The 12178-nt window shown below is 42.3% G+C and overlaps 1 protein-coding gene and 1 pseudogene across 5 annotated transcripts in view; both read right to left on the reverse strand.

Moving 5' to 3' along the window:
- Positions 1–12178, reverse strand: part of Usp32 (ubiquitin specific peptidase 32) — a 160899-nt gene that overhangs the window by 11446 nt on the left and 137275 nt on the right. For all 5 annotated transcript variants that reach the window (XM_048367107.1, XM_048367105.1, XM_048367103.1 and 2 more), the window contains one exon: positions 9276–9396. In XM_048367107.1, coding sequence (XP_048223064.1) covers positions 9276–9396 — 121 coding nt within the window. The remainder of the gene's footprint in view (positions 1–9275; positions 9397–12178) is intronic.
- Positions 10317–11452, reverse strand: LOC125366429 (annotated as a pseudogene).

Raw genomic sequence — 12178 nt, forward strand, 5'->3', positions numbered from 1 at the left:
CTGGCTGTTTTCTATATATGTGGTGCTGAGGAATCGAACCCAGGGCTTCATGTATACAAGGCAAGCACTCTTGCCACTAGGCCATATTCCCAGCCCTATTTTACAATTTTGGAATTCTCAAAACTGTTTACATGTGAACTAGACACCAAGCTAGGGATACTAAAAATAGTCATTTATGTTTTAATCAGCCTTACTGATAGGATGCAGGCTTTACGAAGACTAGCAGAAATATCACCAAAACACAGATGCCAGATCTGGATGAAATGAAAGATACAGAAAAACTCACAATAAGACAACATACTAAATAATATGTAACTTATTTACATATCAACACCATGTAAATGCAGATTTATTAAAATACTAGGTATATTAGCTGTCTCCTGCCTGTGTTTTGCAGGAGGGCGTGATACTGGTGACTCATGCACACTAGGAAAACACTCTACCACTGTGCTACCCTAGTCCTGTGGGGCCTTTGAGCAATAAAAGGAAGAGCAAGCTTAAAAGGACATGCTTTTGTTAAGGCCCCTAATATCTGCCCAACGACCAGGGATTCTGGGAACCAGCATGCTAAGATTTGGAATAATATGGAGGTAAGTATAAAAGAGGAGAGAGCAAGGACTGGAGTACAGTTTAGTGACTGTAATGATTCCCTGGCATATGTGAGAGTCTGGGTTCAATCCCCAATACAAATGGAATTCAAAAACAAAAAGGGAGAGCAAAAAAAGGGTATGCTACAAGTGTGGAAGGGGGGACAAAAGGGTGGGGAGGGGTAAGGCAGGGATAGGGGAGGAGCAAGACAGGGAAGTGGCTAGAATGCAACAGTAAGATTTCTTTCCCTTTCCCATTCCAGGCTACCATCTGAAAAACAATCCCTAACAACAAAGCTGAGAGCCTTCTTTTTGTCTCTACCATGGATAAAAATGTGGGCAAGGCCTAGAATCAGGAATATGAAGGCCACATGAGACATCATAGAGATATTTTTTTAAGGCATAGCCTGAACTCCAAGCCCAAAAGTGATTGCTCCTCTTTCTGGCAAAGGTCATACATATATGTCCATTGCCCCACTTACTGGCTTTTCTCCACAGAGGTAGACTGTTTATTTTTACCTGAAGCAATTTCCTGAAATGTTTCTCTCACCGAAATTCATGAAAACAACAACTTGCTTGGATTACTAACTGTCAGAGCTTAGGTCATTCCATTTAGAACAGATTTTTTCCTTTTTTTCTGGTTAGCCGTGGGGCTCGAACTCAGGGACTGGGTGCTGTCCCTGAGCTCTTTTGGTCAAGGCCAGCACTCTACCACTTTGAGCCGCAGTGCCACTTCTGGTTTTCTGGTGTTTAATGGGAAATAAGAGTCTCACGGACTTTCCTGTCTGAGCTAGCTTTGAACCTTGATCCTTAGATCTCAGTCTCCTGAGTAGCTAGGATTACAGGCATGAGCTACCAGAGCCTAGGCTAGAACAGGTTTTCAGGAGAGACTTTTTCCCTGCAGAAGAGGATGGCTGAATCACAAGGCTGTCAAATGCCTCAATAAACTATCAAGGTTAGAGTCCAGCATATAATTAAAGTTTTAGCATTGCATCACCATCTGAATTAAATAACTCCTTTAAAAATAGTAACTTAGGCCAGGCGCCAGTGGCTCATACCTGTAATCCTAACTACTTAGGATGCCGAGATCTGAAGATCAAGGTCCAAACTTAGCCTGGGCAGGAAAGTCCATGAGACTCTTATTTCCAAATAACTATTCAAAGAAAGCTAAAAATGGAGCTAATGTAGAGCATTAGCCTTGAGCACAAAAGGACTCATACTCTGGGCCCGGGTGCTGTTCCTGAGCTACTTTTTGTTGAAGACTAGCGCTCTACCACTTGAGACAAAGCCCCAAATCCAGCTTTGTTTTCCTGTGGTTAACTGGAGTTTACAGTCTCGCAGGCTTTCCAGCCTGGGCTGGCTTTGAACTACAATCCTCAGATCTTAGCCTCCTGAGTAGCTAGGATTACAAGCATGAGCCACCAGCACCTGGATAAAATTTTATTTATTACAAAGGAAAGCTGCTCTTACCTCGGGTCACTGACTTCTGAGCTAAATCCTATTTTTGTTTGTTTGTATTTTTGAGACAGAGTCTCACTATGTACCCCAAGCTAGCCTTGATCTCCTGATTCTCCTTCCTCCATTTCCAGAGCACTAGGATTATAGGCATGAGCTCTCATGACTGTTTTCCTCAGTATCTTTTCAGTTGGTCACTTAAAAGGAAAAATGGATGTACTTCAAAGGAAAGTGTGTCAGGGTTTTAGGCATGAGCAGAAACAGGTGTACCAAATATAGCAGTGTCTCTAAAAGCGAGTTAAATATTACCTCTATCCTGTCCAAAATGTTTTATGGCCAACCACAAATTATAGCATGCTAGTAAAAAATGATGATTTTTTATTGAGTATATATATATATATATATATATATATATATATATATATATATATATATATATTCTGTGGAACACAGGCTATAGAGGGAGGTGGGAACTGGGAGAAAGGAAGACTGGTAAAAACATTTGTAGACTAAAAATAGTTTAGCAATAAAAGTTCCCTAAATGAAAAAGACTTTCTTCTTCTTCGAATCCATACTCAGATAATCTACTATTGTTTAAGTAGTACAATTACTTAATAGACTCAAAACTATAAGAAGGTAGGTAGAGAAAGTACAAGCATGTGCGCATACACGTATACACACACAAACACCAAACACATACATATTTTTTGGATGGTACTGGTATGTGAGCTTCCTGCTTACTAGGCAGACAGATGCTCTACCACATGAGCTATGCCTTCAGTTGCTTTAGCTTTAGATATCATTTAAAATGGAAATTACTGAGGTTTGAATCCAGGTTTGAGCCCACTTGCTAGGCTTCCTTGCTTGGCTGGTGTTCTATCACTTGCACCATACCTCCAGCATGGCTTCTCATTGGAGATTTTTTATAGATGTCATGGGTTTTTCAGCCCTGGTTGGCTCTGAACCATGATCCTCTGGATCTCAGTCTCCTGAGTGTCTAGGATTATAGGTGAGAGCCAGTGGCACCTGGTTCCTTTTATATTCTTAATACAAAGGCAGTTAAGGTCAAAATACTCACAGATGTGTGTGTGTGTGTGTGTGTGTGTGTGTGTGTGTGTGTGTGTGTGTCTGTGTGTGTGTCTGTCTGTCTGTGTGTTTTGCACCTGGGGCTTGAACTCAAGGCCTGGGTGCTGTTCCTGAGCTTTTTATTGCTCAAGGCTAGTGCTTTACCATTTAAGCCACAGCACCACTTCTGGTTTTCTGGTGGTTAATTGGAGATAAGAGTCTCATGGACTTTCCTGGCTCTGAACAGCGATCCTCAGATCTCAGCCTCCCAAGCAGATAGGAATACAGGCATGAGCCACCAGTGTTTTTTGGCCCTTTTTCTGAGCTGCTTTTTTTTTTGGCCAGTCCTGGGGCTTGAACTCAGGGCCTGAGCACTGTCCCTGGCTTCATTTTGCTCAAGGCTAGCACTCTGCCAACTTAAGCCAAAGTGCCACTTCTGGACTTTTCTATATAGACTTCATGTATACAAGGCAAGCACTCTTGCCACTAGGTCATATCCCCCCACCCCCCTTTTTCCTTATAGTATTTTGTGTGTGTGTGTGTGTGTTGATATGGGACTTTAACTTAGGGCTTTGTGCTCTCTTGGTCTCCTTTTCCCCATGCTCCTAAGGTAAGTTTCATTTTTTGTTTTTTTGCCAGTCCTGGGGCTTGGACTCAGGACCTGAGCACTGTCCTGGCTTCTTTTTGCTCAAGGCTAGCACTCTACCTTTTTTTTGTTTTTGTTTTTTGCCAGTCCTGGGGCTTAGACTCAGGGCTTGAGCACTGTCCCTGGCTTATTTTTGCTCAAGGCTAGTACTCTGCCACTTGAGCCACAGTGCTACTTCTGGACTGTTCTATGTATGTGGTGCTAAGGAATCGAACCCAGGGCTTCGTGCATGCTAGGCAAGCACTCTACTGCTAAATCACATTCCTAGCCCTAGAAGAGATATTACTAGAATAAAAATAAATAATAAAGCAGGGATGCAAATGTGGCTCAAGTAAGAGAGCACCTGCCTTAGAAAGCTCAAGGCCCTGAGTTCTAAGCCCAGTACCAACAAAACAAGCAAACTTCTAACCCTCTCATATACATATAAAGCATACTGACAATAATCTCAACAATGAATCCAGATATCTTCTTGATCTATTTGACTCTCTAAGCATATGCAAAACCACAAGTAGGAAGAGTCCAGATTAGTCATGTATTCCTGTTTTCCAGCAACACAGGGGATCTCTACAGCTCCTGTTTCACTGCAAGGGAAGCGAGATGAGATTGAACAGGTCACTTGGGCCCTTCTTCCTACCAGTGGGATGACCTCAAGTGTTTGAGATTACACACTGGACTTGTTAAAAGGGAAAGAAATTTGTAGATCTAATTTTTAAAAATATCTGCTAGGACTTTCTTATCAGAATAGTGTCCTGCCAGATTTTGGGCTGACAAAGATTTAGTTTTCTGTCAATTGCTAAAATTTTCCCTCATCAAATTCAAAGGAAGTATTACTGAGGCTTCTGAATTACCTTCATGATCTAGAACATCAACTTCTTTTTCCTTTTTAATCCAGTGATTTTTTCCTCAACAAGAATCCACAAATCACTGGACAGTATGTTGAAAATGAACTATCCAACTTGTGTGTGGGGATGAGAGGGAAAAACTGGGAGACAGCAAGGGAAGGGGTGACATTGTCCAAAAAGAAATATACTTTTTTTTTGGTCATCGATCATGGAGCTGCAACTCAGGGCCTGCATGCTAACTCTAAGTGTTTTCACTTAATGCTAGGGCTCTATCACTTTGAGCCACAGATCCACTTTTGGCTTTTTGGTGGTTAATTGGACTTTCCTACCCAGGCTGGCTTTGAACCAAGATCCTCAGATCTCAACATCCTGAGAAGCTAGGATTACAGACATGAACCATTAGTGCCCAGCAAAGAAATATACTCTTTACCCGACTTATGTAACTGTAACTTTTCTGTATATTACTAACAATTTAAAAAAAAGAATCCACAAATTATACTCATTCTTGTCTAAAAGGGGCTAGCAGGATCCTCAATGAATGTTGGGCACACTTAGGGTTTGAAATAGGGAATTAGGTCTAGGATTGGTATTTTTTTCAACTACTTAACAGCAAAAAAATTAAAGTTATTTATTTTGCGGGTGGTGGTGGTGCTGAGGCTTGAACTCAAAGCCTTGTACTTGATAAGCAAGTACTCTTTTACTTGAATCCCTAGTCCTGAACAAGTCAATAAACATTATTAACTTATCTAAAGGGAATGTTTTTTATTTTCAAATTTTAATTGAATTCATTTATTTTTTTGTGTTAATTTATTTTCTGGGGCTTGAACTCAGGACTGCAAGTTCTTTTTCAATTTGTTTTGTTTTTGTTGCCAGTCCTGGGGCATAGACTCAGGGCCTGAGCACTGTCTCTGGCTTCTTTTCACTCAAGGCTAGCCCTCTGCCACTTGAGCCACAGCACCACTTCTGGCCATTTTCTATATATGTGGTGCTGAGGAATCAAACCCAGGGCTTCACGTATACAAGGCGAGGACTTTACCACTAGGCCATATTCCCAGCCCCCCCCCCCCTTTTTTTTTTGCCAGTCCTGGGCTTGGACTCAAGGGACTGAGCAGTCCCTGGCTTCTTTTTGCTCAAGGCTAGCACTCTGCCACTTGAGCCACAGCGCCACTTCTGGCCATTTTCTATATATGTGGTGCTGAGGAATCAAACCCAGGGCTTCACATATATGAGGCGAGGATTTTACTACTAGGCCATATTCCCAGGCCCCCCCCCCCCCCCGCCGCCCTTTTTTTTTTTTTTTTTTTTTTTTTTGCCAGTCCTGGGCTTGGACTCAGGGACTGAGTACTGTCCCTGGATTCTTTTTGCTCAAGGCTAGCACTCTACCACTTGAGCCACAGTGCCATTTCTGACCGTTTTCTATATATGTGGTGCTGGGGAATCGAACCCAGGGCTTCAAGTATACAAGCTAAGCACTCTTGCTACTAGGGCATATTCCCAGCCCCAGGACTGCATGTTCTTGCTTAGCTTTTTCATCCAAGGTTGATGCTGCTCTATCACTTGAGCCACATCCTCACTTTCAGCTTTTTAGTGGTTAATTGGAGATGAGACTCACAAATTTTTCCAGCTTAGGATGGCAGGAAATCATGATCCTCAGAACTCAAATCTCAGCCTCATGAATGGCTAAGTACCACTGGTGTCTGGCGATGGTTTTTAGTAATAAGAAAATTCCCAGTAGTCGAGGGCCACAAAACCCACTACAATTTCTGATCTTTCTCTCTTTTTTTTTTTTTTTTTTTTGCTAGTGCTGGGGTTTGATTTCAGGGCCCTTACACTTGCTCAGTTGGCATTAGACCACTTTGGCCATACTTCTAGCCTGGCTTTTTAATTTTATTTTATATTATTTATATTATTTATTATCTTATTTTATTACAAAATGCTAAAATCAGTATACTCAAATGTAACGTACTTTTATTTTTACTTTTATTTATTTATTTATTTGGTGCTGGTCCTTGGGCTTGAACTAGGGCTTGGGCACTGACCCTGAGCTTTATCTGTTCAAGGCCAGTGCTCTACCACTTGAGCTCCACTTCTGGCTTTTGGGGCAATTAACTAGAGGTCAGAGTCTCATGGACTTTCCTGTTTAAGCTGGTTTTGAACCTCGATCCTCAGATCTCAACCTTCTAAGTAGCTAAAATTACTGGCATGAGCCACCATGCCAGGATTTAAAAAAATTTTCCCATCCTGGGGCTTGAATTCGGGGCCTGGGTGCTGGCCGTGAGCTTCTTTTGCTCAAGGCTAGTGCTCTGTGGCTTAAGTCACAGTGCCACTTCTGGCTTTTTAGGTAATTAACTGAAAATAAAGAGCCTCACAGACTTTCTTGCCCAAGCTGGCTTCAAACTGCAAACCTCAAATCTCAGCCTCCTGAGTAGATATTACAGGGGCTGGGGATATGGCTTAGCAGTAGAGTGCTTGCCTTGCACGAATGAAGCCCTGGGTTCAATTTGTCAGCACAATAAAAACAAAAAAAGGCAGAAGTGGTGCTGTGGCTCAAGTGGTAGAGTGTTAGCCTTGAGCAAAAAGAAGCCAGGGACAGTGCTCAGGCCCTGAGTCAAGCCCCAGGACTGGCTAAAAAAAAAAAAAGATTTTTAATAACCTGTTTAAAATTAAAAAAATTATTCTGGCTAAAGAGTAACAGTAGAGAAATCCAATGTATAAATCACCAATGAGATTAAACTGTTGACTATCCAACTTGGAAATACTTCAATCCTTTGTGTTCCCTCTGGTGGTGGGACTTGAACTTTGGGCCTGAGCACTGTCCCTGAGCTTCTTTTGCTCATGGCTAGTACTCTACTACTTGAGCCAGAGCTCTACTTCTAGCTCTTTTGGGGCAATTTATTGGAGAGAAGAGTCTCCTAGACTTTCCTGCCCAGGCTGGTAGGAATTGTGATCCTCAGATCTTGGCCTTCTAAGTGGTTAGGATTACAAGTGTGAGTAGATAGTGCCTGGCTACCTACCTCCTTTCATTTTTTGTACTCACTATACCCATTAAAGGAAGCAGCTATTCCCTTGGAATGCAGGTGAATTTATTGTGGTTATAAAATGCTATAGCTTTAAGAATGTTTAACAAATAGAAATATATTTTTTGATATGTTATGGTCAGAGAATAACTTAATGACACTCAGTTTTGTTACAAGATTAGTTTGTTACAGGTTTTTTATTTTTTTATTGTTATTATAAATGTGATATATGGGGGATTACAGTTTCATAAGTCAGGTAAAGAGTACATTTCTTTTTGGACAATGTCACTCCTTCCTTTGTTCTTTCCCAGTTTTTCCCTCCAGTCCCCACCTACAAGTTGTATAGTTCATTTTCAACACAGTGTCTAGTGAAAACCACAGCTACATTTGTTCATACTTTGTCCCTCCATTTCTGTGCTCCCCTTCCCCTCCCAAAGACAGATAAACAAACAAGAAGAAAACAAAACAAAAAGCCTCTTGGCTGGGAATGTAGCTTAGTGGTAGAGTGCTTGTCTAGCATGCATGAAGGCTGGGTTCGATTCCTCAGTATCACATAAACAGAAAAAACCGGAAGGGGCACTGTGGCTCAAATGGTAGAGGGCTAGCCTTGAGCACCGAGAGGCTCAGGGACAGAGCCCAGGCCCTGAGTTAAAGCATCAGGACTAAAAACAAAACAAAACCCTCATTTATATTTCCTGGAGTTCATTTTGATAAATGAGTTCATTTTATATGACCAGATGCACATAGGAATTGCACCTTCATGTTCTTCTCCTTAGAGATTCTCTTTTGATCTCACTCTGTGTGAATGCCTAGCTAGATGTTAGAGGTATTTTTGAAATTTCTAAAAAAATCTTTTTGGTCCTTGGGTTTGACATTAGGATCTGGGTACAGTCTCTAAGCTTTTGTGTTTAAGGCTAGTGTTCTACTACTTGAGCTACAGCTTTTTGGTAGTTAATTGAGATAAAAGTCTCACATGCCTGGATTGGCTTCAAACCTCAATCCTCAGATCTCAGCCTCCTAAGTAGCTTGGATTATGAGCATGAGCCATTAGTACCTAGGGGTAGTTTTGAATTTTAATGCCCCAATTGATTCAACTGAATCAATATAATTTGATTCCAGGCATTGGAAAACAAACAAAAAGGGCCAAGTAACCATGTCAATATATCAAGTGCCATAGAGACTATCAATAACATTTTCTGGTTGTATGTAAATAATCATGACACAGCTAAACTGGGAAAAAGAATCTCCCATATAAAACATCACCATCTTGCTGGGCACTGGTGGCTCATGCCTGTAATCCTAGCTACTCAGGAGGCTGAGATCTGAGGATCAACTTTCAAAGCTAGCCCGAGCAGAAAAGTCCTCATGAGACTCTTATCTCCAACTAACCACTCAAAAACCAGAAGTAGCACTGTGGCTCAAGTGGTGGAAGGCTAGCCTTGAGCACAAAGAGGCTCAGGGACAGCACTGAAGCCCTAAGTTCAAGCCCTACAACCGACAAAAACACCATCACCCCCCACCCCCCGCCATTTTACAGTATGGCCTAGCAAGCATGAGGTCCCAAGTTCAACACTCAGTATCACAAAATATATAAACAATAAAAACTCCAAACTCTACTTTTCCCACCCTCCTTTCATCATTTGTGGTGGCCCTGAGCACTTACTCTTTCCTGTGATGTTTGATAACGGAGATGAAGGGCTGTGGGGTCCCAATCCACAGCAATAGAGGCATTTCCAATGTAAGCTCTGTCTTCATCACAAGCAATTTTACAGCCTCTGCAAAATCTAAGAGGAGGGGGGGAAAGATTTATAAAGAAATAATTATGAAGGAATCTAAATTTTTTTCTTGTTCTTTGTTTTTATTTAACTCAAAATATCCAGTAACATAAAAACATTTTAAAAGTATCTGCAATACATGATTATTCAGTTATTTGGGGTTGATGGTACTTGATTATTTAATTCTTGCTTATTTCCAACAGGTACTATAACATAATCTATCATAAAATATATCTTTAAAAGTTTCAGCAGGGGTTTGACCTGTAGAACTGAATTTTAATAAAAATTCATGATATAGTTATTATGAATGATTCTAAATATTTTTCCCCACACAGAACCATGAAAACTACCATAAATAGACTAATAATTCTGAATGAAATGCCCACCTATGGCACACCCATCCACAGGACATACGCTTTGTTCTTTCACTACTTAGAACACGACTCTCTGTATAATGCACAGTGGAATTATGCTACACACACATAACTCAGTTGAAGAGATGGATAAGAAGGAACCAGTAAGGAAGACGAGACATCTTGGAACAATGCCACCGAGTGGTGTGACAACACTCACTCGTGGGAAGAGCCGGAGGATGCTGTTCACGGCGTTGCATCTGTCTGCATCCCTTCACGGCTGCTTCTTTCTCAACAGGCAAGCATTGCACAGGGCTACATGTGATCCTGGTGTTAAAGGTTTTTTCCTTGTTTTAGTTTTGTTTATGCGGATACTAGGCTTCACCTCAAGGGCTTGGCTTTTTCGCTCAAGGCTCATGTTCTACTGCTTGAGCCATACTTTTACTTCTGGCTTTTTGCTCATTAGTTGGAGATAAAAGAGTCACAGTTTCTCCTGTCCAGGCTGGCTTCAAACCATGATCCTCAGATCTCAGCCTCTCAAGTAGCTAGGATTACAGGCTAGGTGTATGTTTTTTATACAGAATCCCCTACCAGTCTACCAACAACATCAGTTGGTCTTCAGTCAAATCCATCCCTCCCACAGTACATGATCAGATTTCCAATATGGTGCCATTCCAAGGGGCTTTCCCAGATCGTCTCGTACCCCCCGGTTGCCACCTGCACGGATGGTAGACGCCATTGCCAGTGTGTGATCCAGCCCCACCACAGGCCAGCCACAATGCTGTGATCTTTAAGGTGGGCTACTGTCAGTGTCATGAATTCCCAGTCTAGTTCCTTTTTCACATTTAGGACAGTGTGGTTTGGGACCCTCTGCGGTGCTTACACTCCCATTGGCTGAGAAAATCTCATAGCAAGGAAGCTTAGTGTGTGAAGAACTCTGAACAGGAAAGCCATGGACACTGCTCTGTCTCTGTGTGACTCGGGAGATGTCAGTCCTGAAGCGGGGTGACTGAGGCAGAGCATGGCTTTAGTTTGTGGTGCTTGGGGCTCCCAGGAACTCCCGTGGCCTCCAAGGGTTTCCAAGTGGGCCGCTACCATCTACTTAGAACACCAGGTCTTAACCACCTGGCAGGTTCTGCTTCTACTTTTCAAAGCACCATTCCAGTGGACACATCCTGCCCCAGGTGAAGCTGGGCCTGAGCTTCCCCCGCCAGCTTGAGCTGTGTGTGTGTTGGTTAATTTGGTAGAGATGGGTTTTCTGGAGTAGGACGTGGAGGCTCTTGGGTGCCTGGTGCTGAGGAGCCTTCTACCTGGGCTGCGGATGGGGGTAGAAGACCCCTGGAGAACCCCTTCAATCACCACATCTGGGAAGTCGCTGGCTCCAGGCAAGACATGGATCCCTGAGGAACAACAGCACCGGCTGGTGGGACAGTCTGCTTGACTCTTTTGATTCGGTCTCATCAAAAGATCCACAACTTTCCGCCTTTGGCAGAGAGGGAAAGTGTCTCACGTTGAGGAAGTCAATAAAGAGTTTGGGAAGTTCTTCATTTTCTAAGATGACAGCCTTTTTGTGCAAGGCATGAAATTCGCTGTACCTTTTCTCAACAAAATAAATGTTTTCTTCCATTCATGAGTACTTCTATCTTAAACACCATAAACCCGCGCTCCAGGTCACTGTCCTTGTAGCGGAACAACGGGATGAAGACCTCCATGGCCGCGCTGAGCCGCCGGGCAAGCAGGCGGGTGAGCGAGCAGTAAATTTTTCATTCACAAACATTTCTCTTAAAATTTTTACTCAAGCTTGGCTTTCAAACTTTGCTTGGGATTCTAACTTTAGACTCTCATAGATAAGTGTAGTAATATTTTCTTTTTGCTACTAGTGTTTGAACTTGGGTCCTCCTGCATGCTAAGCAGTGCTCTATCACATCAGTCACAGCACCAATCCAGTTTTTTTCCTAGTCAGGAGTTTGAATTCAAGGCCTTATGCTAGCTTGGCAGGTACTCAACCACCAGAGCTACACTCCCCGTCCTTTTTCTTTCTTTTTTTTTTTTTTTGTCTCAGAATTTTTAAAAATTTATTGTTACTGTAGACTTGACATTCAGAAGGGTTACAGTTACATGAGTCAGGTAATGAATATAATTCTTTTTGAACTGTGTCTCCCCTTCCCTCACTCCCAGTTTTTTCTTCCCATCTCCACCCACAAGATGTACTATAGTTCATTTTCCACATAGTGTCTAGTGAGTACCACTGTTGTTTTTGCTCACCTTTGTTCCAGTTTTTCGGTGTATTTTTCTTTCTTTTTTTTTTTTTTTTTTGGCCAGTCCTGAGCCTTGGACTCAGGGCCTGAGCACTGTCCCTGGCTTCTTCCCGCTCAAGGCTAGCACTCTGCCACTTGAGCCACAGCACCGCTTCTGGCCGTTTTCTGTATATGTGGTGC

The sequence above is a fragment of the Perognathus longimembris genome, chromosome 17 (genome assembly GCF_023159225.1).
Source record: "Perognathus longimembris pacificus isolate PPM17 chromosome 17, ASM2315922v1, whole genome shotgun sequence".
Taxonomy (NCBI): domain Eukaryota; kingdom Metazoa; phylum Chordata; class Mammalia; order Rodentia; family Heteromyidae; genus Perognathus; species Perognathus longimembris.